The 27,293-nt window shown below is 35.4% G+C and overlaps 1 protein-coding gene across 1 annotated transcript in view; it reads left to right on the plus strand.

Moving 5' to 3' along the window:
• The window catches only part of LOC142349159 (low-density lipoprotein receptor-related protein 2-like), a 341,838-nt gene that overhangs the window by 82,989 nt on the left and 231,556 nt on the right, over window positions 1–27,293 (plus strand). Inside the window, 1 exon segment of the mRNA XM_075400574.1 lies at window positions 9,017–9,154. Coding sequence (XP_075256689.1) covers window positions 9,017–9,154 — 138 coding nt within the window.

Raw genomic sequence — 27,293 nt, forward strand, 5'->3', positions numbered from 1 at the left:
GGTGGTAAGCAAACGCAAAGTTAGTAATTTTGTTTTTGTCCAAGTTTGGTTTACAAAAGAAAAGAAGAAAGCAAAATGATTTTTGAAATTGTCGAAAATAATCTGGAGAACGTTCGTACATTGCTTCAGCCATTGTATTTTTCTATCTTGTAGGCTAAATTCTTTTTCTGTGCTAGATTGTTTTTGACTTTCGACAGGGGTTGACTCTCGTCTTCCGAATTCGTATCGTTGGTTGAACGAATATATTGTGAAAGTCTATCGTTCTCGCATTCTTTTCTTTTAATTGCCTTCGATGTAACTTTTGGAGGCTCAGTTTGTACTGTTAAAAGAACCTCTGTGTCCTTTGAATCGATCAGATCTCTGATTCTGTGGATATGTTCCACTAGTCTATCAAATTCTGAAAGGGAAAGGTTTACTCTTTGGGAGAATTTGTAATCATCATCATTTTGGTTGTTCCTTCTGAACAGCTTTATTGCAACATAGGTACCAAAAGTTTCATAGGTTTTAGTTGATAATTCTTATAATCCTTATAATTCTTTTTGCAGTTCGTGAGATATCAATAAACTGGTCGCAGAATTCTGTGTCCTTCTTGAGGGTTTCAGATTTTTCAATTTTCATGCACTCAGCTGATATACTGTTTATTACAAAAGAAGAAAATCAAATGAATGGTTGGAAAAGGAAATAAAATTGAAGTACTACACTTTATGCAAAACACATACTCACAGAGCTGCTAGACTTTGAACACTATAAAAATGTGATTGGTGGACAATAATTTCTCAGAAGCCAAATCATATTATTATAAAAGCATAACTGCGAAGAAATTCTAGTTTATTTTAGCTATAGTCTACAGCACATAGCTTTCAAGACACCCAATTACAATAAAATAAAAGCAAATGTTAGAAATTGAACTTTGATCCAGGAGGGATAATACCAAGACCAAATACCATAAAAACCTTACGCATTTTAGCCAACTTATTGAACAGAATACACCTTATCTTTGTGGTCCTTGTCAAAACTATAAGATAATAAAATACACTATGTTAGGTTATTTGCCAAAAGCAATCGCTTATCAGTCTGGTTTTGCACCTGTTCTGAATTTAACTTAGTGCAAAGCTTTGTATAAACAGATAAAACTTTACGACATACAGTTCTCAACCACAATACGCAAGTGTTGAAAAGTGAACATATTCCTAGTTTATATTCCTTGAGCACTTTGCGTTTTCAACAGTCAAATTTTTGCTGCAGTTCTTGAAACAAGAAACATAAAATGTCTCCAGTAGTTATTATTGTGAAAAGCGAGAAAAACTTAGAGAAAAGAAGAATAGCTTACGAAACATACAGGAAAGAAACAATCGTTATTGTTGAACAAGGATGGACAAACGATACCTGGATTACATCAAATCACATGTCTCTTCCGGTTGTTATGTTAGGTTTCATCCAGTCATTTCGTTTTGAAAAAGCATTACTAAAAGGCTCCCAATGAACATTGGATTTCGTAACAAATTACACCAGAGAGTTTATATTTGACACCGCTGTTCTTGAAGAAAATGTTCCGAAGATTTTTTACGACTACGACTTGAAAGAAATAACTTTTTACGAAAATCAAGAAGGATATTGGAGAGATCTCGAAAGGATCTCAGTGAAAACCATCTGAATTTCCCACCAGAGACTCCTACTACACCAGTGTTTCGATCACTAGATGATCTCAACTGCTCTGACAGTCAAGTGACTCCACCCGCATGCCGATGTCTTGCACCCAAAAAACAAAAACTTGTCAGTAATTCTCACAAAGATGGAAAACATCGGATCTAGAGAAAAATTTCATAAATAGAATGAAACTATACTGAAGAGAAAAACTGCTATAATGTTCAATTATTGAATTTTACTAACTCTCTAACCCAAAATAAATAAACGATTGAAATTGTACATTCTTTTGAAAATGTTTTTTAATTGTAGCTAACTCTTGAAAACAAACACTACAATAAATGTTTTGGAAAGCAACAGAGAGATACTACTGAGACTAGTACTTGGTAAACTCTTAGGGGAAACAATAAAAAAAGAAAGATAAAAGAAATTGAACAAATTCAACAATTATCACGAAACATTAAAAGGTGTTCAATTGAGAAAACGACTAAAACTTTGCAAAATTCTGATAATATTTAACAGAAAATCTTCTCTTGTTTGAGCGGTTGTCTGTAAAACATACTGCTTATACTATTGCTCTATTGTTGAAATACATTCAACATCTCTTTAAACAAAAAAAGTTGACAAAATTAATAAAGAAAAAAAATTCAATAATTTTGCACAACAAACAAATACAAAATTTCCAAGGTTATTTTGCTTTTTGAGGAAAAATTTGTTGCCCAGGTTGTTCCACAGACGCAGTGCAGCAATTAACGTCCGAATAATGACCCCGTGGAATCAATGTTTTTCATTTTATTAGTTAAAAACATTAGTTCAACAGAAAACTTTTAAAACTTCTAAAAAATCAGAAAATTTTTCAAAACTTTTCAAAAATGAAAAAAATTCATCAAAAAACAACCCTATATCTGTAACGTAACCGCCCTATGGGGTTAATGGCCAGAAAATGAACACTGAAAACTAAATTTTTGACAATTTCAAAAAATGCATAAGTGTTGATACAAACCGGAAACCTTAAGAAATAGGTGACAGAGCTGAAAACACGATTCCGACCCGCCGTTTTCGACCCGTTTTTAACGTATTTTGTTAATGTTTTTAAAGATTTTTGACCCCCAAATTCTCCTCTATAGGCTACAACATTGTGCTCTGAGAGAAAAGTGAAAACGAAAAAGAAAGTTTGAAAATGGGGCTTTCCCCTCTTTCAATGAGGTCCTAAATATTAAGCACCATACATCTCTAGTAAATATTCTAATCAGAGTGTAAGAGAAAGCTCACATTTTTTTTCAAGTTTAAAAAAGCGGAGCATTTTAATGAAGAATAAAAAAAACTAAACTAAAGTAAGGGTAGGGGATTGAATTAGCGAGTACCGAAGAAGTACTCGCGGTGGATTGGCGCAGACACAAGATGGAATAGGTTTTCCAGTGTTGTGTCCCTCTTTTCTTCAGGGGTAACGAATAATTGGTACTTCATTAGATCAACCAGGCGGAAGTGCTCATTTCCACCAACGTCGAGCATCATTACCAGCCCCTCAATATTGTTTAGAAGAATTCCTGTATAATTTTTTTCTGCAGGGTGGACTCATTGAAAATTACCGTTATTTCTTTTATGATATGTTTTCTGTATGGGAAGATATAGGGGCACGAGAATGATTTTTGTTCACAATCCATTTTAACTTAGAATTTAGAATTGCGATTAGAATTTGAAAGAGAGTTAATAGACTAAAGAGACTGAAAAGTGTGACTTAAATGTGGAATTTGGAAAATGAGGGTAGGTGGTCTTTCGGTTGCCAGCTACTAATCAAAGTTTACTACCAATAACTAACACATATAACCAAACCCCAAACAAGAATAAAATTTCCTAACAAAAAGGGTTCCAACCAGACTTGATACAGGAAACCAGTTGTTGCCGCTGGCTTTGATCCTATGGAACATCAATCGAGCGGCAGGCCGCACCTTGGCACCCCAGAGCTCGATCTCGTGCAACATAAACTGGCGGTACGGCTGATCAAAACATTGTTTAACAATTGAATTAGGAATAAGGAGTGGTGACCATTCAACTCAAACTGATTTTAAGTTGGTTTTGTCTGAACTCCATTCCCTTTGGGTACCGAATCAATCGTAAAAACTTCGAGTGAGGTCCTAGAGGTTTCCGAAAACTAAAAGAACCCAGATTATAGCCAAATGTTAAGGTTAAATTCAAAGAACTGATAAAACAAAAATGTTTACAGACAAAAGGGTGTGACTGAAGTCTACGTAAATTCCTCTCAAGCTAGAACACCGTTAGGATTGGGCGTAGTGGTTTTATTTGATCATTCTTTTGGTTACGAAACACTCATTTTCAAATTTTGATTGCTATCAGAAAGTTGATCGAACTCAAACTTTGCCTACTGTTTGCTTAAAGCTACTTGCGGAAATGAGATGACAGTGTGATATCTGCCAGAAAACATTTTCAAGTCTCCGCAGCTTAAGGAGACATCGCAAGGCAATACACAAAATCAAAACCCAGAACAAGCCACTTCAGTGCAATGATTGCAACTTTGAATCACCATCACTAGTCGGAATGATCCAACATACAAAGCAACTGCACGGATCCGAAACTATTCATCATTGTGTTTATTGCAGCATAACTTTCTTTTATGAAACTAAATCACGGAATGCCCCAGTGTGGAAACAATGGATACAGTGGTGACCTACCCGTGATGTCATCAATAAGTGGAAACTTACGGTCGAGTCAATTGCACACGTCAGGCAACGAAAACGACATGCTTGAATATCTCATGAATCAAAAACATGAGATTCAACAGATCGTCAGAAGTGAGACTGAAGCGGGACCAAAGAAAATTCAATATGCAGCAAAAATAAAAATGATGAAAGACGTATCTGAACAAGAAGAACCAGAACACTTCGATTTCTTCATAAACTCAGAAATGACGATCGTCTACCCTGGGGAGAATCTGACAGACGAAACGTTCTGGAATAAAGTTGAACAAATAATAAACAGTATCTCGACAATAACAACAAATGGAAGCGGACGGCGTTTCGAAAAGCTTCTGTCATTCGAAATAGAATTGTCAAGGTTCTCCCCAATTCGTGCTGGCTCCTATATTGCTTTGCCAGTTAAGTATCAATCAGAGCAATCGCTACTGAACATCAAGAACTACCAAGCTCCAAACTGCTTTCTGTATTGCTACACGGCTGCTTTCCACTTATTCTATGGACCCCCACTCGTGAACGAAGACACCACTTGGAGAACAAAGCGAAGTCCTTCTCTGTACGGACCAAAAAACCCAAGGGCTCATCATCACCAGATGCCAATGGCTGTGGACGAAATCGGTATACTCGAGAACGAAAACGATGTCCAAATAAACGTTTTTCGGTGAGTCAAGCTTTGTTAAATTTATTTTATGATTTAGCAACCTCAGTACCAATGTCATCTCCTTGTTCTACGATCCCAAAAACAGCAATTTTTTTTCTTTGTTTCAGACTTAACGAGAAGGAAGAACTCATACCGTATCGAGTTTCCAAGTACCTGTGCACACAGCATTTAATAACCCAAAAACAAGTTCAAGTAACAAAATTGAAAAACATGTTCCGTCGGGCTTTTGTATAACTGCAATTGAACAGTCCACACAAAAACAGCTAATGTTCAAATTGGTACGCTCACCAAACTGTATGTCCGACTTTATCAAAACAATAGAAAGTCTAGCATATGATATTCACAACAGAAAACAACAACATAAAGTCTTCACTGGTCAGCTCGATCAAACCACAAGTGAAGTTAAAGCCTGCTGGATCTGTGTTTTGGACTTCAATGCACAAGATATCAAAGTATTAGATCATTGCCACTACTCGGGTAGGTTCCTCGGTTGGGCGCACAACACATGCAACTTGAAGCGTAGAAGACTAAATTTCACCCCTGTGGTTGCCCACAACCTATCAAACTATGACTTGCATCATATATGTCAAGCCATTCAATATTGCAGCTCTAATAGTAAACTACAACTTATCCCTCAAACAGATGAAAAACATATATGTCTGATAATCAGAGTAAAAGTCGGCGAGTACAAAAATAAAAAATGGAGAAGTGATTGAGTTTTTCGAAAATATGCGCTTTCTCGACTCTTTCCGTTTTATGGCAATTTCACTTGAAAAATTGGTGTCTTTTTTGCCTACAGATGGATTCAAAATTATTGATAACCATTTCGAGGAGAAATTTGCGAAAAAGCAAATAAAATTGTTGCATAAAAAAAGTTTCTACCCATACAGTTACTTTGACAATTTTGAAAGATTCAGTGAAAAACGTTTGCTTCCCCTAAACAAGTGGAAAAACACGTTAGCTGACGGGGAAGATTCTATAACACTCGAAAACCTGGCGCATGCTAACCCTGTTTTTCGAACGTTTAAGTGCAAAACATTAGGCGATTACCACAATTTGTATCTGACAACTGACACCCTACTGCTGGCTTGTGTGTTTGAAAAATTTCGCAAAGTGTGCTATGAAACTTATGGCCTTGGTTGCGCTCAGTATTTCTTTGCAGCAAACCTAGCGGGTGATGCATATCTCAAAACATGTAACATTAACCTTAGGCTGCTTGAAGAGAGAGAACATCTTGATATGGCAGAAAATCTTATGCGCGGTGGCATGTCCTCAGTTTACTCGGGTAGACTTTTCAAAGCTAACAACAAATATTTGCAGGATTTTGATAAAACAGTTGAGAGTTCCTTCGGTTTCACAATCGACGCAAACAATCTCTGTGGGGGCATAATGCAAACCTGTTGTCTACAAATTGGTGATTTTGAACTCGTTGAGATGCCACTGAGTGAGCTCTTGCAAACTCCAGAAGACTCACCATACGGTTTCATCGTGGAGGTGGACCTGGAATATCCACCGGAGTCGCACGACATTCAGAGTGACTATCCACTTGCTCCAACCAGAGAGTGTGTCGAAGTTATCTGGTTGAATCAATTCCAGGAGAATCTGAGAGAGAAAATGAATGTAAGGGTTAAAACGAAGAGCAAAAAACTGCTCCAAACTATGTTTGCCAAGCCCCGCTATACCTTACACTATTTGACTTTACAGCTGTATTCGGAGCTCGGTCTGAAAGTGACTAAAGTTCACCGAGTGCTCAGATTCTTGCAAGGATTTTGGTTAGCTCCCTATATAGAGTTAAATAGCAGAAAGAGAGAGCAGGCTACAAACAAATTTGATGAGAATTTCTTCAAATTAATGATCAATAGTGTGTACGGGAAAATGTGTGAAAATTCGAGAAAACGTACCAACGTCATGCTAGTAAGATTCGAGAAAGAGCTGCTAGAACAAAGCGCAAAGTTTAACTTTAAGTCGTTCAAAATCTTTAACCCGATCCTGGCTGCAGTAACTCTTCGTCGCACTGAGTTCACTTGGTCAAAGCCGTTGATCATTGGAGCCACAATTCTGGATCTCTCCAACATGTTTATGTTCAGGTTTCATTATAAAATAATGAAAGAAAACTTTGCTTGCAAACTTTTGTACAGTGTTACAGACTCCCTGACTTATGCAATTATGACAGAAGACCTCTACGCTGACCTAAAAAACAATCCCACACTCTCTAAAGAATTCGATTTTTCGGACTACCCAAAGGAATCAAGCCTCTACAACCCGACCAATAAAAAGAAAGTCCTCAAATTCAAAGATGAGCTCGCAGGATCCGTAATGACAGAATTTGTTGGAATCAAATCCACGATGTACTCCATAATCACAGCAGGTATGTTTTTCCAATTGTTTTACTTATCCAAAAAAACATTGCAATTATGTTCTTTAAAATTCTGAAACTTCTAGATATGTTTAATCCAAGCAAACAACACGAAATTTTTTAATATAAAACCAAAGGGCTTACAAAAATCCAGTAACAAAAAACGGGAAAAAGATTTGTTTTTCTCATTTAGATACCCAGAAAAAGAGCCTGAAGGGCATATCCCTCTCCACACAACGCTTATTCAATCACCAGTCTTTCAAAAAAAAGTCCTTGAGCAACAATCAACTGAACATGCACCGAACTACCGCATAGCGTCAGAAAAACATGAGATTTTTACAGTACGCACGATCAAAGTTTGTTTGTCCGCCTACGATGATAAACGCTTTATTTTTGACGACGGTATAACAAGCTTACCTTTTGGCCACTACAAAATTGTAGACGACGTTTTCTTGCGTGAAATTCTGGATAACTGAGACGTAAATTTGGACAACACCAACAATTCTGAAGGGGCGGAAACTACTCTTGGTAACGGCGACGAACGCCCGGAAATACAAAGTTTGAATTCAAGCACGCTGGATGATAGGTCAGACAACAGTTTCAAGGAGACAGATTGGGGTTTCCTTCAACGCACGTGCAATGAAAGTGAGTTGGAAGTAAATAGCTGTGAAGAGAGCGAGGAACCACGCACATCCGGTCATAACGAATTCATTTTATTTGAAGCTGAAGGGAGCGACGAGGAAACCCCAGTTGTTCCTCACAAGCGTGCACGGCGTGCAATTCTATATGAATCTAGTACTGACTCCAATTAAAAACAATCAAAAACTTGCTTTAAACTTTTTGCTTGTTGGTAATTTAGTGAACAGAACTGGTAAAATTTATAGAATAAAAGTTTTGTATGTGTGCTGATAATGTGCCGGGCGAAATTAGCCCGTATTTCCTTTATTCCTAACGGTTATTGATTAGAAGCAAAAGTTTGGACTAACGCCTTGAAGCTAATTAAATTCACTTGTACTTTTATCTTTGATAAGCTGAGACAAGAAAGCAGAAATTGTTAATACAAACACCAACCGACTTTCCCGGTTAGAAAGGGGAAAACAAAATTCAACTCAAAGCATGAAACTGTTCGAATAACTAAATGAAACAGCTAAGTTTTATTCCACTGAGTTAGAGAAATTCTAAGAGGATACCTAAAAAAGGCCATGCCTGTTTTGTAACAGGGGGGGACAGGTCCCCCCCCCCGTTACAAACCAGGCATTTTCACTACTACTTGTATTAATATGAGTTTTTATAATTTTGAAACCACATGTTTCAAACGGTGTATTTAACCTTTCTTTCTCTATAATTTAACCTCATTTGCTTTATCGTGAACAGAACACGTCAGTAGTGGCTCTAAATTTTAAATAACTAATGAATTTTGGTACTAGGTGAGCTGTGGAACTGGGATTGCCAAAATTATGAAAATTGTTATCTATTTTGCCTATAATGCAGATAGTAAAGGTTTCTTGATGTTTAGAAAACAAACACTTTATTGCCCCAAGCATGTATAGTTCAAATGTTCAAATAGCTGCAAACGAGTGATGCTATAGAGTGAAATTTACGTATACTTTCGTTCGGAAAAAAACGTTCAAATTTATTATATAGTGACGAGTGCATGTTCGGTGGACAATGGTGGATGTGGTGGATTCTGCCACCCGACTGCAGACGGAGTGAACAGGGTCTGCTCTTGTCCTTTCGGATTCACCCTACAGGGCACCACTCAATGCGTTGCAGATCCTAACGGTAATTCCATCTCGTCAGTAGTAGAGATTTAAATTTATGAAAATGCAATTATTGACAGAAATTGGCAATTTTAAGTCTATTTTTCGATAATTAAGAGGGCCTGAAATTTTGCTGGAGACAAATCCTTGCTCCGATTAAAACTGATTTTTGTTTAACAATTTTTTTGTTATCATTCGAGAATCATATTTGTGTCAAGCTAAAATCAAGATTACCTTAAAGTCAAGCTTCAGGCTTTTCATGAACTATTTAAGTCGAAATATTTAGTATCTTTTCTATATTTTGTGGTTGATAGCGGTCTCTTCAAAATTTCAGACCTATAATAGGGTGTTTAATGCCCCCGGCTCAAAAGAAGACACTAAGCTACTTTTGTAGTTGTAAAACCGCAGTACTATAAAAGTTTTCCGGTTACATAAATCAACGCAAAATTCTATGTTTTGAACCATATAAAGCTTGGAATTTTCCCATAGTTGTCTAGAAGATATAAAGGATTGTTTGTTTGTGATCGTAGGCGAGTTAGCATAGTAGAATTGCAACCAGAGAAAACAGTCAAATCATTGAACAATATTACGATGCAGAGGTATACCCAAATCGTCACGGGCAGATATGCCCGCGTGCATCTCGTGTTCGTTTTTACTATGTTAATACATTGAAAGCGGAACAATATTGCGGAAAATAGCTACTTTAGCAGAAACCGGCAAAATGGAAGGGAATATCGTATCCCGTGTTCGCAAAAGTGTCCTAATTTTAAATACGAAATACAAGTACAAACTTAATAACCTATTTTTCGCGCGAGTTGTTTCACGCATCCGCTCCATTTATGTATCGATTTTTCGCACGCAATGTAGCTCGATTTCGCATATAATCCGCAATTAAGCCTAACTTAATTACTACTTATTTAATTTAGCCTAACTTATTACTATTAGTAGTATTTTATTACTACTTTATTACTACTTATGGTAATTTATTACTACTTATTACTACTTATTAGTACTAATTATTACTACCTATAAAACTCGGCCAGTCGCACATTGATATACAAATCCTTTGATGTGCGAGGGATTTTTCGGAAAAAAAATCATTTTTTGTGGTTGCATGTATTTAAAGCACTTTAAAGCTTTGAAAGCTTTAATTAAATCTTTATTAAAGTGCTTATTGCATGCTCAAAATGCGCTTCAATAATAGATACCTAAATTGAGCGAAAACGTGCTACAAGATTTGTTACCTACTTTTCGCACCGAATGTTCTTTTATTTCGCAAAATTGGCGGAACCCCTTTTGCGAAAAGTAAGATACAAAGGATGTCTCCTAATTTAGTTCATTGTATGTATCTAATTTTCGCGCCAATTTTACTAAGGCGGAAATTGCGGGCGATACCTCTGCATCGTAATGAAAGTTTGACAGAGTTTGATAAAGTCTGATTGTGCCAAATCATTCAACAAAAATGGAGAAAAATTGTCCAGCGATTCAGTTTTGTAAATTAAACTAAGAATTAATTCAATAAAATATTTCATGATCAAAAGAAGAGTTACATTAAAACTGCATCATCAAGTCGCAACTCAGGCTCAATTTTGCGATTGAAAAGTTTTCGTTTTTTTGTTATTTCCTGCATTTGAGATGATTTATGTCGTTAAGTTTTGAGGTTTCTATTTGCTCTCTATTTAGGATCTCTTATTTTTTTTATTTTTTTTCGGATGTTGATAGTTTTAGACTCTTTCAGACAAGTGTCACTTCTTAATTCAAAAACACTCTGTCGTCTTCTGATTTTCTAACTAGGCTCAACAGTTAGGGGACTTTGTCGCCCAGAAGATCGATCAAATAAAATAACCAAAGGTATTGAATTGGTGAAGCAAGCGTTATTTTGTTACTCTGTTATTTCCCCTCTTCCACTCTTGTATGCTGCTGCAAATTAGATTGCCTTGAAATAAGTTAATTCACAATGGCGCTCGTAATATCAAATCTAGTTACATGGACAACAAAGGTAAGAAAATTACTTGCACATCAATGGAAAAGACAAATTCAAGACAACTTATAATATTAATTACAATAATAATACCAATATCCGTGATTCACTTCTCAAATGAACGAAATCAAAAACGCTCACAGTATACAGTATCCCAACTGGTATTGCGATTACAAATTTCCAGAGTTCAGTCCCAATCTTAATCTCTTCTTTGCTTTTTCCACTATCATTTAAAGTTTAGTCCCACTAAACCAACTGCTTCTTCTCCCTTGTGCGAATCCAAACATCTGAATTCTACCAAAATCTCCAAAATCTGCCTCTGCCAAAATTCCTCTGTGTTACTTTAATTTATACTCGACCAATACGCTCTTATCTTAAGCAAACAAACCATAATCTCTTAAGTAAACATTGGAATTTACACTTGAAATTGTCACATTATGTAGGCGGGCCTTGTTTGCTATGCAAACAACCAATATCAAACTATGCTCTGTCATTCAACTGCTACCAACCATTGTTCATCTTTCTCCTTATCTTAAGTACGCGACCTTTGGACTCTTATGTAAAAAAATCCACTCCGCTTTATCTCATATAGGCACTTGACATATCAATCAGTGTTTGCTTAGTTTGACCTTTCTCAACAACTCATGCAATTCCCCAGTTAAAAACCGCCGAAAAGTCTAATTTTCCTAAAGCCCAAAATTTTGACCTCTAGAGGTCGATTAGGGGTCAATAGTCAAAGATGAAGGTTCATTTTGGTTAAAAAAAACTATTGGCATGGAAAGTCCTCTCACAGTTGCACCCACCCACAAAATTTCAAGGCTTAGAACCCACTAGAACACGAGCAATGACCGCGCACACTTTTCATTGACTTCCCGGCTAACTCCAAATTTTTAAACTTAATAACTTGCAAAATAGTGGTCAAAACGTCTTTGGGTAAAGTTTTCTAGTAACTATAGGGTGCCACTAACTTGCCTGCCAAGTTTCATGACCAGCGGATCAGACGTTGCGAGTCGTTTGCAATTTGAAAATTTTTTAACGAGTCGTGGGTGCCGAAGCCCGAAAAATCCGAGTTCGTCAAAATTTACCGGGGTGGGTATTTTTTGTCACTAACTGTCTCAGGTTATCATATGATTACCATTTCAAAGTCATTCGGGCGCTCAAAAAAACAAATTTCTGGTTTTCGGCACTCGGGTTATCCCGAAGCACCCACTTCTGATCGTAATCTGGGATTAAAAATATCACCAATCGAAAGCCCTTGAAAAGTTAGACAAACCCTCCAAAAATGATAAGGCTACTACCAACACTCCACGAGCAATTCAAATTTTACGTTCCGCAGCGCGGGCGTGCGCTAGTCCCTTGCAGGTTAGTGTGGGATCAGATCTGACATTAAAATTGGATTCCTCGTACCCAAATTTTTCTATCCCCAATTTTCAGGTCAATCTGACTTTTTGAGAAAAAACCGTTCCAATTTCGGTGCTAACTACATTCCTGTGATAATTGCCAATATTATCAAAAATCGCTACTTTACATCCTTAACCCTTCCCAAGATCGTGAAAGAACCTTAACTTATACGTGCATTAATTTACGACTGATTAATCTTATTATTTCTTACTCAAACAGTCATATTTCACAGTAACATACCTAAAAATCTTCAAAGCACACTATTTCCGGTGTTAATAACTGGAGATTGGGTGGCCGAAGTCGCCTGAAAATTATACTCGCAATAGAGGACCATTAGTGGTTCCTCCAATCATTGATCAGTTATCAACCAATAGGTCCTTCCCTTCCCGGGTGCGGGGGGGGGGTTCGGACAACTTTAGACCCAGGGTATTAGAAAGAACTGATAAATTGTCTTTTTTATTTAATTTAAGTCAACAAAACTCTACTTAACTAACTCAGAGGGAAAAAGTGTAACCGGCCGCACATCCCTATTATACATGGACAATCACTAGGGGAATATCTCCACAAAATTTCATAGTCCAATGATGAGTATAACCTAAAGAGTTTAGTGTACCAAGTTTGGAATTGCCAATTATTTTGCAAATTTGAAATCACTCTTTTAGTTACATCAAATTGAAATTCCAATTTTAATCAAAGTATCTAGTTTACTTCAAATGTTCGCTCTCTAGTTTTCTTCTAAAGTCAAATCACTCATTTCGACTTTGGCTTGATGCACAAATACAACTTTGCTAAGTAAATGAAATATATCGACAGCTCAATATGCTTTTGTTCATCAAATTGTTTGTTTAAGATGTATCACTCAACTCCCTCTCTGGCGCCTTCGAAACAATAAACCTTTAAGAAAGAAAACTTACTTCAAACACCTAATTAACTTGTCTAATTTGACCTAAATTATCTAATTTACAATATCTGGTTATAACAATTCACAGCATCCAACACTCTTCCCTCCTAGATTATTATTCTCCCGAAAAATGCAAAGCCTTATCCTGTGACCCGATTAACTTACTCCTACGTACTTTAACAATAGTCGACCTTGTGATGTGAACAACTTAGGTTTAGCTCCGGGTTAATATAAACTAACTGCGCCAAAAGTTGAATAACAGTTGATTAAATCAGATTTAAAAACTTTCACATTTTCAAATTTTAACATACTCTACCTAACTCATCAACATTGATTTTTGATCAAACTCTATTGCCTCTGACAGACATCTTCCCCGGGAACCCCAAAATCACAAAAGTAAAAAAGACAAATCCTAAAATTAGATTTACTAAATTTACACATTTCCCTAAATCATCTTTTTTCAAAAAAATTTTTCTCTAAGGCTATAGTGCTTAATGAACTTGTCTCGATAAAAACAGATTAATACAATGTGGGCAACAATTGGGTAAAAAAAGCTTGAATAACTTAGCTGTCAACATCCCTCTCGTCGTACACTCGTGCACCTGGTCACAAAAACCTTCTTCGTCTGATTTTTGAATGGATGACCAAGTCTTCTTACACTGTAACTGCCATTTCTCCTGTAATCCAGCCATGACTGCTGTTCTGATGCTTCCAAACGGCTCTACTTCCCTTTCCGGCTTAACGAGCGATTCTCCAGCAACAATTTTGTAATCTCCGGAAAATGCAATGCAATCCTTCTCTTCACTTTCTTCTCAACTTCCATCAAAAACCCTCTAAAGTCTTCCCTCCTAGGCTGTTGATCATCATGAACCAACGTGTCCAACACTGTAGCCATTGACTTCTGATCGCATTTCCCTTTTCTGTAAATTCCAGCACTTTCTACTTGATGCTTTTTTGATGCAGCACTCTCCAAACTGATCCGTTGGTTCGACGGAAACACTGCCATTAAGCTGACTTTCATTCAATTGCAATTGCACCCATTTCTCCAACTCTTTTCCCAACCGTGCAAAATCACTCCGGTCACCTGCTGCCTGATCGTTCTGGCCCTTCTGTATTTCAGACACTAACTGCCGATCAATACCTCCTGAACTTGTCCAATTCTCCAAAGTGTCCACAGTGCACTCAGTTGTACACATCTGTGTTTCATCAGCCACGTGTGTTGCATTGCAGAACTTCTGGTCAGAACCTTCTGTCTTCAACTCCATCAAGGCTCAGGCTCCAACATATCGGTTCTGCTAGTTTTGACACCACTTGCAAATTTTCTTGCTATTGCAGTTACATTATGGCATGCTACTGAGTTCAAACTCTCTTCAAAATTTGTCTCGCTCCTCGCTTCGGTGACATCAAGCTCTACATTCAAACAATTTGTATCCAAAATATCTTCAAACAAATAGTCATCATCCGACTGTTCATCGCATAGCTCCTTAGACTCTGGTGACAGTACATAATCATTTTCCGTAGCATGATGCTCAACTGGTCCGCAAGACTCAACACTCCACTCAATGACTTTTTCTTCTGTCAGAAATTTTCTGAAGCCACTGTTTTCATATTCTCTCAGAGCTGCTCAATAAATTTCCTGATTTGTTTGACCACAAACATCCCGCGGAAACTCCACCTCAGTTCCAGTTTGCACTGCATTGCCGTAACCTGTAATTCTTAATCCACTACCACTTTAAGCAACTCTCGTATCTTCAACTTCTCCAAACAGATCTTTACTAAAAGCTCCTTTTCTTGATACATCACTGCCGGATCCAATGCCAAACACTTCAGAACTTTTGCCAGATTGCCGAAATCCATCTATTGAAGAAGTGTCAACGCCTTTACTTGTATCAAATACCTGCCTTTGAGGATAGTGATGTCGTGTTCTCTGAACGACAATATCACTTCTTTCATGGAATTCCGCTCCACTTCCCGCTTTCCCTCTCACAAACAAAGTTTAGCTTCGATCATAAAAGAGTGGATTGTCAGACAATCGTATATCCAGTTGATACAGCGTCTCTGTCCATGTGTCCATGCTTGCTTCCCTGGAGTCGACCACCAATAACCTCTTGGTGAATCATTTACTGCATTCAAGGCCCACCCACACAATTTTGTAGGCAACCACTTCATCATCTCTTCTTCCGTCCATCCCAGCTTCATGCCATTGCTCAAATAATGTTCAAGCCAATATTCCCAAACTTCGTATCCTGGTGAAGGAAATCGCTTCACTAATTGATAACCAAACATAATCAAACTATTGGTAACCCAAATCGCAAATTGAAGTCAACTTTCGGTGTGCTCTTACCAGTTTCTCCGACAAAAAATACGCTCTCTCTCCAAATAATCTGAAATTAATCCACAGTAAAAAGTAACAAAGACATGAAGCCCACCCACGACCGCCACAGTCGTCCTCTGAAATTCTAACTAGGCTCAACAGTGAGGGGACTTTGTCGCTCAGAAGATCGATCAAATGAAATATCCAAAGGTTTTAAATTGGTGAAGCAAGAGTTAATTCGTTACTCTACTATTTCCCCTCTATCCCTCTTGTATGCTGTTGCAAATTAGATTGCCTTGAAATAAGTTAATTCACAATGGCGCTCATAATATCAAATCTAGTTACATGGACAACAAAGGTAAGAAAATTACTTGCACATCAATGGAAAAGACAAACTCAAGACAAATTATAATAGTAATTACAATAATAATACCAATATCCGTGATTCACTTCCCAAATGAACGAAATCAAAAACGCTCACAGTATCCCAACTGGTATTACGATTACAAATTTCCAGAGTTCAGTCCCAATCTTAATCTCTTCTTTGCTTTTTGCACTATCATTTAAAGTTTAGTCCCACTAAACCAACTGCTTCTTCTCCCTTGTGCGAATCCAAACATCTGAATTCTACCAAAATCTCCAAAATCTGCCTCTGCCAAAATTTCTCTTTGTTACATTAATTTATACTGGACCAATACTCTCTTATCTTAAGCAAACAAACCATAATCTCTTAAGTAAACATTGGAATTTACACTTGAAATTGTCACTTTCTGTAGGAGGGCTTTGTTTGCTATGCAAACAACCAATATCAAACTATGCTCTGCTCTGTCATTCAACTGCTACCAACCATTGTTCATCTTTCTCCTTATCTTATGTACGCGACCTTTGGACTCTTATGTAAACAAATCCACTCCGCTTTATCTCATATAGGCACTTGACATATCAATCAGTGTTTGCTTAGTTTGACCTTTCTCAACAACTCATGCAATTCCCCAGTTAAAAACCGCCGAAAAGTCTAATTTTCCTAAAGCCCAAAATTTTGACCTCTAGAGGTCGATTAGGGGTCAATAGTCAAAGATGAAGGTTCAATTTGGTTTAAAAAAATTATTGGCATGGAAAGTCCCCTCACAGTTGCACCCACCCACAAAATTTCAAGGACTAACTCACACTAGAACACGAGAAATGACCGCACACACTTTTCATCGACCTCCCGGATAACTCCAAATTTCTAAACTTAATAACTTGCAAAGTAGTGGTTAAAACGTCTTCGGGTAAACTTTTCTAGTAACTGTAACTATAGGGTGCCACTAACTTGCCTGCCAAGCTTCATGACCAGCGGATCAGACGTTGCGAGTCGTTTGCAATTTGAAAATTTTTTAACGAGTCGTGGGTGCCCAAGCTCAAAAAATCCTAGTTCGTCAAAATTGACCGGGGTGGGTATTTTTTGTCACTAACTGTCTCAGGTTATCATATGATTACCATTTCAAAGTCATTCGGCCGCTCAAAAAAACAAATTTCTGGTTTTCGGCACTCGGGTTATACCGAAGCACCCACTTCTGATCGTAAACTGGGATTAAACAAATCACCAGTCGAAAGCCCTTGAAAAGTTAGAATAACCCTCCAAAAATCATAAGGCTACTACCAACACTCTACGAGCAATTCAAATTTTACGTTCCTCGTACCCAAATGTGTCTATCCCCCAATTTTCAGGTCAATCCATCTTTTTGAGAAAAAACTATTTCAATTTCGGTGCTAAGTACATTCCTGTGATAATTGCCAATATTCTCAATAATCGCTATTTTACATCCTAAACCCTTCCCAAGATTGTGCAAAAACCTTAACTCATACGCATTACACTACGACTGATTAATCTTATTATTTCTTACTCAAACAGTCATATTTCACAGTATCATACCTAAAAACCTTCAAATCTGGAGACGGGGTGGTTGGATTCGCCTGAAAATTATAATCGCAATAGAGGACCATTAGGGGTTCCTCCCATCATTGATCAGTTATCAACCAATAGATCCTTCCCTTCCCGGGGGGGTCGGACAACTTTTACACCCAGGGTATTAGGAAGAACTGATAAATTGCCTTTTTATTTACTTTAAGTAAACAAAACTCTACGTAACTAACTCAGAGGGAAAAGGTGTAACCGGCCGCACATCCCTATTACACTTGGACAAACACTAGGGGAACATCTCCACAAATTTTCAGAGTCCAATGATGAGTATAACCTAAAGAGTTGAGTGTACCAAGTTTGGAATTGCCAATTATTTTGCAAATTTGAAATCACTCTTTTAGTTACTTCAAATTGAAATTCCAATTTTAATCAAAGTATCTAGTTTACTTCAAATGTTCGCTCTCTAGTTTTCTTCTAAAGTCAAATCACTCATTTCGAATTTGGCCTGATGCACAAATACAACTTTGCTAAGTAAATGAAATATATCGAAATCTCAATATGCTTTTGTTCATCAAATTGTTTGTTTAAGATATATCACTCAACTCCCTCTCTGGCGCCTTCGAACAATAAACCTTTAAAAAAGAACGCTTACTTCAAACACCTAATTAACTTGTCTAATTTGACCTAAATTTTCTAATTTACAATATCTGGTTATAACAATTCCCTGCATCCTACACACTCAATGAATCATTTATTTGATTAACAATGCTGTCGAAGTTTGTCAGATTTCTTTATAAAGATCTCAAGAGTTTTGAGTTTCTATTAAAATATGCAGTAAGATTGAGATTTTATCAATCAGGCAAGAAAAGGTAATTGATTCCGTTAGGACATATGGATATCATCATCATAACTGTTTTTATACTATTTATTGAGTTGAATTTGTACATATAATGTAGATTGATTCATTTTTCGCGAATATCTGAGTTTTCATTCTATTTAACTGTTCTCTGTTAATAAATTAGCCAGAAATCTTTTTTATTTCTGTCAAAAAAATAGCACTTCTGAAGAAATATTAGAGGTAATATAATAATATAGATCCATAATTTTTTTTATTTTCCATGCAAAAATCTTTGAGTTTTTTTGATTTCAGTCTGCAAGGAAATACTCGAAATAATCGGCATATCCGTAAACACTGTGTTTGCTGATCCGTAAACACTGTTCTCTCGATTTGGTTCGATTAAGAATATAGAGTTGAAAGGTTTCGCAATATCAATAAAAAAGAAACGGACTTTTGAAAACTATCATGAGTATAATTTAATGACCCACCGTCCGCAGAGAACTTTTCTCTTTGAAATCCAACCTGGCTATTAATAACAAGAACATTGTTAATTTCCTCTGGTACACATTAAAATAAAAAACAAATGGTAGAAGAGGCAATGTAAAGTTAAGAACATAATATTATGTAAAAATATAAAATCATCAAATTACCCAACTAAAATGTGACATTCCATTAGTAAAAAAATGGCCTAACATGCGATCATAAAATGTTCTCACAATTTTATATGTACATCATGAAGATTGAAAAATAAAATTAAAATCTAATGCTCTCAATGTCATCTTTTATATCAGTTACTTTTGGGTCCTTCAAAAATTCTTTCCAAAAATATTCTTTCAGTTCTTTTTTAAGGAAGCTTTTGATGTTGTTTTCAGTCTAATATTAGAAGGCAGACTATTATAAATTGGAATGGCTTGTGCAATAAAAGAATCAGTTAAAAACTTATTGTTCTTTCTTATATTGAGCGTTATTTTTTTGACCTGTCATGTTGTTTTATTCTCATGGTAGGGACTATTACGTAACTTTTTTGTATGAAGTCTTTCATTTGATTAAACGGAAGAAATTTTGAGAGTTTTTGCAATTGTTGGAGTAACTAAGATCGAACCATCATTTTTGCATATCTTTACATCCCCTTTTCTGTAGATTGGACTTACAAAAGCATTTTTCGAACTTTTTGGGGAAAAAATTCCAATATGCAGGTTTAAATCTGAATTATGTAAATGAAGCCTTAGCAAAATACTGGCAAGTTTAATAGCTCAAGCGTTGAAAACTCCTAGTCCTGGAGCCCTACTGCTGTCTAATGAATGAATTGGTCGCGATTTTGAACGACGTGTTGAAATTGGCTCAATTGGCACATTGTGTTGCAGTTATTTGCAAAACCCGGGCCGAGGAATTTGGACAAAATTATGTAAAATCAGCGGCAACTAGCGTTGACAAGTCGGAAAATTCACCGCAATTTTCTTAAATTATTTTGCGTTGAATGCGTTGAATTTGAAGAAAAAAATTCAACGCATTCAACGCAAAATTATGTGAGAAAAAAGCGGTGAATTTTTTGACTTGTCAACGCTAGTTGCCGCTGATCTTACATATTTAGCGCTGAATTTAGCGTAGATCTTACATATTTAGCTTTGACTTTAGCGTAGATCTTACATTATTAGCGTTGAATTTAGCGTAGACCTTACATATTTTTGCGTTGAATTTAGCGTTGATCTTACAAAAAAGCAAGGCGTCCACTTGAACTGTTAACCTCCAGTAGCGTATGGGACTCGAACTGCTGACCTCCTGTTTGCTTGTCGCCTCTTTTACCATTGTGCCACAGTACCTTGGTTTCCTTAAGAGCCGCAATTCTTATAAAGCGTAGATCTTACATAATTTGCGTTGAATTTAGCGTAGATCTTACATATTTTGCGTTGATTTTGCGTAGTATTTAACTTAGCATATTCAACACATTTACCATGTGAGGCGTACTGGGAAAAATTTAAAAATTTTAAAAACTTTTGAAAAAAATTTGAATTCTTAAAATGGTCTGAAATGGTTTTTGCACCATTAGAGAGCACTCAAAGGTTATTTTTTGCTGACTTCATTTCTCTCACTTGTGCAGTATAGGGGTCGAAACAGAAAAAAAATTAATTTTTCGAAAAAAAACTTGAAAAATTTGAAATCGTAACATGGTCTGAATTGGATTTTGCATTATAAAAGAGCACTAAAAATGATTTTTTTTCTGACCTCATGTTTCTCACCTTTGCAATATAAGGCTCGAAACAGTGAAAAAAATTGATTTTTTTGAAAAGCTTGAAAAAATTCTGAAATCGTAAAATGGTCTGAAAAGAATTTTACACTATAAGAGAGCACTTAAAGGTGATTTTTTGCTGACCTCACTTTTCTCACCTGTGCAGTATAGGGGGCCGATACAGTAAAAAAAAAATAATTTTTTGAAAAAAAAACTTCAAAAGTTTGAAATCGTAACGTGGTCTGAATTGGATTTTGCACCATAAAAGAGCACTAAAAATTATTTTTTTCTGACCTCATGTTTCTCACCTTTGCAATATAGGGTTCGAAACAGTGAAAAAATAGATTTTTTGAAAAAGAGCTTCAAAAAGTTCTGAAATCGTAAAATGGTCTGAAATGGATTTTGCACTATAAAAGAGCACTCAAAATAATTTTTTTCTGACCTCATGTTTCTCACCTTTGCAATATAGGGTTCGAAGCAGTGAAAAAATAGATTTTTTGAAAAAGAGCTTCAAAAAGTTCTGAAATCGTAAAATGGTCTGAAATGGATTTTGCACTATAAAAGAGCACTCAAAATAATTTTTTTCTGACCTCATGTTTCTCACCTTTGCAATATTCGGCTCCAAACAGTGAAAAAAATAGATTTTTTGAAAAAAAACTTGAAAAAGTTCTGAAATCGTGAAATGGTCTGAAATGGATTTTGCACTATAAAAGAGCACTTAAAATTCAACGCTAAATATGTAAGATCAACGCCAAAATTCAAAGCAAAATTATGTAAGATTGGCGTTGAATGCGTTGAATTTATATAAGATCAGCGTTAAAATTCAAGGCTAAATATGTAAGATCAAAGCCAAACTTCAATGCAAAATTATGTAAGATTAGCGTTGAATGCGTTGAATTTATGTAAGATCAACGCTAAAGTCAACGCTAAATATGTAAGATCTACGCTAAAATTCAACGCTAAGTATATGAGATCTACGCCAAAATTCAACGCAAAATTATGTAAGATTAGCCTTGAATACATTGAATTTATGTAAGATCAACGCTAAAATTCAACGCTAATTATTAAAGATCTACGCCAAAGTTCAAAGCAAAATTATGTACGATTAGCGTTGAATGCATTGAATTAATGTAAGATCAAAGCTAAATTCAACGCTAAATATGTAAGATCTACGCTAAAATTTAACGCTAAATATGTAAGATTGACGCCAAAATTCAACGCAAAATTATGTAGGATTAGCGTTGAATGCGTTGAAGTTATGTAAAATCCACGCTAAAATTCAACGCTAAATATGTAAGATCTACGCCAAAAATCAAAGCAAAATTATGTAGGATTAGCGTTGAATGCGTTGAATTTATATAAAATCAACGCTAAAATTCAACGCTAAGTGTGAGATCTACGCCAAAATTCAACGCAAAATTATGTAAGATTAGCCTTGAATACATTGAATTTATGTAAGGTCAACGCTAAAATTCAACGCTAATTATTAAAGATCTACGCCAAAGTTCAAAGCAAAATTATGTACGATTAGCGTTGAATGCATTGAATTTATGTAAGATCAAAGCTTAATTCAACGCTAAATATGTAAGATCTACGCAAAAATTTAACGCTAAATATGTAAGATCGACGCCAAAATTCAACGCAAAATTATGTAGGATTAGCGTTGAATGCGTTGAAATTATGTAAAATCAACGCTAAAATTCAACGCTAAATATGTAAGAGCTACGCCAAAAATCAAAGCAAAATTATGTAGGATTAGCGTTGAATGCGTTGAATTTATATAAGATCAACGCTAAAACTCAAGGCTAAATATGTAAGATCTAAGCCAAAATTTAACGCAAAATTATCAAAGATTAGCGTTGAATGCGTTGAATTTATGTAAGATCAACGCTAAATTCAACGCTAAATATGTAAGATTTACGCTAAAACTTAACGCTAAGTATGTAAGATCTACCCCAAAATTCAACGCAAAATTATGTAAGATTAGCGTTGAATGCGTTGAAATTATGTAAGATCAACGCTAAAATTCAATGCTAAATATGTAAGATCTACGCCAAAATTCAAAGCAAAATTATGTAAGATTAGCGTTGAATGCGTTGAATTTTTTTAAGAACAACGCTAAAACTCAAGGCTAAATATGTAAGATCTAAGCCAAAATTCAACGCAAAATTATGTAAGATAAGCGTTGAATGCGTTGAATTTTTGTAAGATAAACGCTAAATACAACGCTAAATATGTAAGATCTACGCTAAAATTCGACGCTAAGTATGTAAGATCTAAGCCAAAATTCAACGCAAAATTATGTAAGATTAGCGTTGAATGCGTTGAATTTTTGTAAGATCAACGCTAAATTCAACGCTAAATATGTAAGATCTACGCTAAAATTCAACGCTAAGTATGTGAGATCTACGCCAAAATTCAACGCAAAATTATGTAAGATTAGCGTTGAATACGTTCAGTTTATGTAAGATCAACGCTAAAATTCAACGCTAAATATGTAAGATCTACGCCAAAAATCAACGCAGAATTATGTAAGAATAGCGTTGAATGCGTTAAAATTATGTAAGATCAACGCTAAATTCAACGCTAAATATGTAAGATCTACGCTAAAATTTAACGCTAAATATGTAAGATCTACGCCAAAATTCAACGCAAAATTATGTAAGATTAGTGTTGAATGCGTTGAAATTATGTAAAATCAACGCCAAAATTCGACGCTAAATATGTAAGATCTACGCCAAAATTCAAAGCAAAAATATGTAGGATTAGCGTTGAATGCTTTGAATTTATATAAGATCAACGCTAAATTCAACGCTAAATATGTAAGATCTACGCTAAAATTCAACGCTAAGTATGTGAGATCTACGCCAAAATTCAACGCAAAATTATGTCAGATGAGCGTTGAATACGTTCAGTTTATGTAAAATCAACGCCAAAATTCAAGGCTAAATATGTAAGATTTACGCCAAAATTCAACGCAAAATTATGTAATATTAGCGTTCAATGCGTTGAATTTTTGTAAGATCAACGCTAAATTCAACGCTAAATATGTAAGGTCTACGCTAAAATTCAACGCTAAGTATGTGAGATCTACGCCAAAATTCAACGCAAAATTATGTAAGATTAGCGTTGAATACGTTCAGTTTATGTAAGATCAACGCTAAAATTCAACGCTAGTTATTAAAGATCTACGCCAAAGTTCAAAGCAAAATTATGTAAGATTAGCGTTGAATGCATTGAATTTATGTAAGATCAACGCTAAATTCAACGCTAAATATGTAAGATCTACGCCAAAAATTTAACGCTAAATATGTAAGATCTACGCCAAAATTCAACGCAAAATTATGTAAGATTAGTGTTGAATGCGTTGAAATTATGTAAAATCAGCGCCAAAATTCAACGCTAAATATGTAAGATCTACGCCAAAATTCAAAGCAAAAATATGTAAGATTAGCGTTGAATGCATTGAATTTATGTAAGATCAACGCTAAATTCAACGCTAAATATGTAAGGTCTACGCTAAAATTCAACGCTAAGTATGTGAGATCTACGCCAAAATTCAACGCAAAATTATGTAAGATTAGCGTTGAATACGTTCAGTTTATGTAAGATCAACGCTAAAATTCAACGCTAGTTATTAAAGATCTACGCCAAAGTTCAGAGCAAAATTATGTAAGATTAGCGTTGAATGCATTGAATTTATGTAAGATCAACGCTAAATTCAACGCTAAATATGTAAGATCTACGCTAAAATTTAACGCTAAATATGTAAGATCTACGCCAAAATTCAAAGCAAAATTATGTAGGATTAGCGTTGAATGCGTTGAATTTTTATAGGATCAACGCTAAAACTTAAGGCTAAATATGTAAGATCAATGTCAAAATTCAAAGCAAAATTATGTAAGATTAGCGTTGAATGCGTTGAATTTTTGTAAGACCAACGCTAAATTCATCGCTAAATATGTATGATCTACTCTAAAATTCAACGCTAAGTATGTGAGATCTACGCCAAAACTCAACGCAAAGTTATGTAGGATTAGCGTTGAATGCGTTGAATTTATGTAAGATCAACGCTAAAATTCAACGCTAAATATGTAAGATCTACGTCAAAATTCATCGCAAAATTATGTAAGATTAGCGTTGAATGCGTTCAAATTATGTAAGATGAGCGCTAAAAGTCAACGCTAAATATGTAAGATTAGCGTTGAATGCGTTGAATTTTTGTAAGATCAACGCTAAATACAACGCTAAGTATGTAAGATCTACGCTAAAATTCGACGCTAAGTATGTAAGATCTAAGCCAAAATTCAACGCAAAATTATGTAGGATTAGCGTTGAATGCGTTGAATTTTTGTAAGATCAACGCTAAATTCAACGCTAAATATGTAAGATCTACGCTAAAATTCAACGCAAAATTATGTAAGATTAGCGTTGAATACGTTCAGTTTATGTAAGATCAACGCTAAAATTCAACGCTAAATATGTAAGATCTACGCCAAAAATCAACGCATAATTATGTAAGAATAGCGTTGAATGCGTTAAAATTATGTAAGATCAACGCTAAATTCAACGCTAAATATGTAAGATCTACGCTAAAATTTAACGCTAAATATGTAAGATCTACGCCAAAATTCAACGCAAAATTATGTAAGATTAGTGTTGAATGCGTTGAAATTATGTAAAATCAACGCCAAAATTCAACGCTAAATATTTGAGATCTACGCCAAAATTCAAAGCAAAAATATGTAGGATTAGCGTTGAATGCTTTGAATTTATATAAGATCAACGCTAAATTCAACGCTAAATATGTAAGATCTACGCTAAAATTCAACGCTAAGTATGTGAGATCTACGCCAAAATTCAACGCAAAATTATGTAAGATTAGCGTTGAATACGTTCAGTTTATGTAAAATCAACGCCAAAATTCAACGCTAAATATGTAAGATTTATGCCAAAATTCAACGCAAAATTATGTAATATCAGCGTTGAATGCGTTGAATTTTTGTAAGATCAACGCTACATTCAACGCTAAATATGTAAGGTCTACGCTAAAATTCAACGCTAAGTATGTGAGATCTACGCCAAAATTCAACGCAAAATTATGTAAGATTAGCGTTGAATACGTTCAGTTTATGTAAGATCAACGCTAAAATTCAACGCTAATTATTAAAGATTTACGCCAAAGTTCAAAGCAAACTTATGTAAGATTAGCGTTGAATGCGTTGAAATTATGTAAAATCAGCGCCAAAATTCAACGCTAAATATGTAAGATCTACGCCAAAATTCAAAGCAAAAATATGTAGGATTAGCGTTGATTGCTTTGAATTTATATAAGATCAACGCTAAAGCTCAAGGCTAAATATGTAAGATCTAAGCCAAAAATCAACACAAAATTATGTAAGATTAGCGTTGAATGCGTTGAATTTATGTAAGATCACCGCTAAAATCAACGCTAAATATGTAAGATCTACGCTAAAATTCAACGCGAAATATGTAAGATCTACGCCAAAATTCAAAGCAAAATTATGTAAGATTAGCGTTGAATACGTTGAATTTTTATAAGATCAACGCTAAAACTCAAGGCTAAATATGTAAGAGCAAAGTCAAAATTCAAAGCAAAATTATGTAAGATTAGCGTTGAATGCGTTGAATTTTTGTAAGACCAACGCTGAATTCAACGCTAAATATGTAAGATCTACTCTAAAATTCAACGCTAAGTATGTGAGATCTACGCCAAAACTCAACGCAAAATTATGTAAGATTAGCGTTGAATGCGTTGAATTTATGTAAGATCAACGCTAAAATTCAACGCTAAATATGTAAGATCTACGTCAAAATTCATCGCAAAATTATGTAAGATTAGCGTTGAGTGCGTTCAAATTATGTAAGATGAGCGCTAATATTCAACGCTAAATATGTAAGATCTACGCCGAAGTTCAACGCAAAATTATGTAAGATTAGCGTTGAATGCGTTGAATTTATGTAAGATCAACCCTAAATTCAACGCTAAATATGTAAGATCTACGCTAAAATTCAACGCTAAGTATGTGAGATCTACGCCAAAACTCAACGCAAAATTATGTAAGATTAGCGTTGAATGCGTTGAATTTATGTAAGATCAACCCTAAATTCAACGCTAAATATGTAAGATATACGCTAATTTTCAACGCTAAATATGTAAGATCTACGCCAAAATTCAACACAAATTGACGCAAGATTAGCGTTGAATGCGTTGAATTTATGTAAGATCAACGCTAAAATTCAACGCTAAATATGTAAGACCTACGCCAAAATTCAACGCAAAATTATGTAAGATTAGCGTTGAATGCGTTGAATTTATGTAAGATCAACGCTAAACTCAACGCTAAATATGTAAGATCTACGCTAAAATTTAACGCTAAATATGTAAGATGTTCGCCAAAATTCAACGCAAAATTATGTAAGATTAGCGTTGAATGCGTTGAATTTATGTAAGATCTACGCTCAGGCGTAGATCTTACATAAATTCAACGCATTCAACGACGCCAATCTTACTTAATTTTGCGTTTTTTAGCGTTGACACCTCGGCCCGGGAGCTTGTTTGTTATTGTTTTCAG

Source organism: Convolutriloba macropyga, chromosome 11 (assembly GCF_964194025.1).
Source record: "Convolutriloba macropyga chromosome 11, txConMacr16.3, whole genome shotgun sequence".
Taxonomy (NCBI): domain Eukaryota; kingdom Metazoa; phylum Xenacoelomorpha; order Acoela; family Convolutidae; genus Convolutriloba; species Convolutriloba macropyga.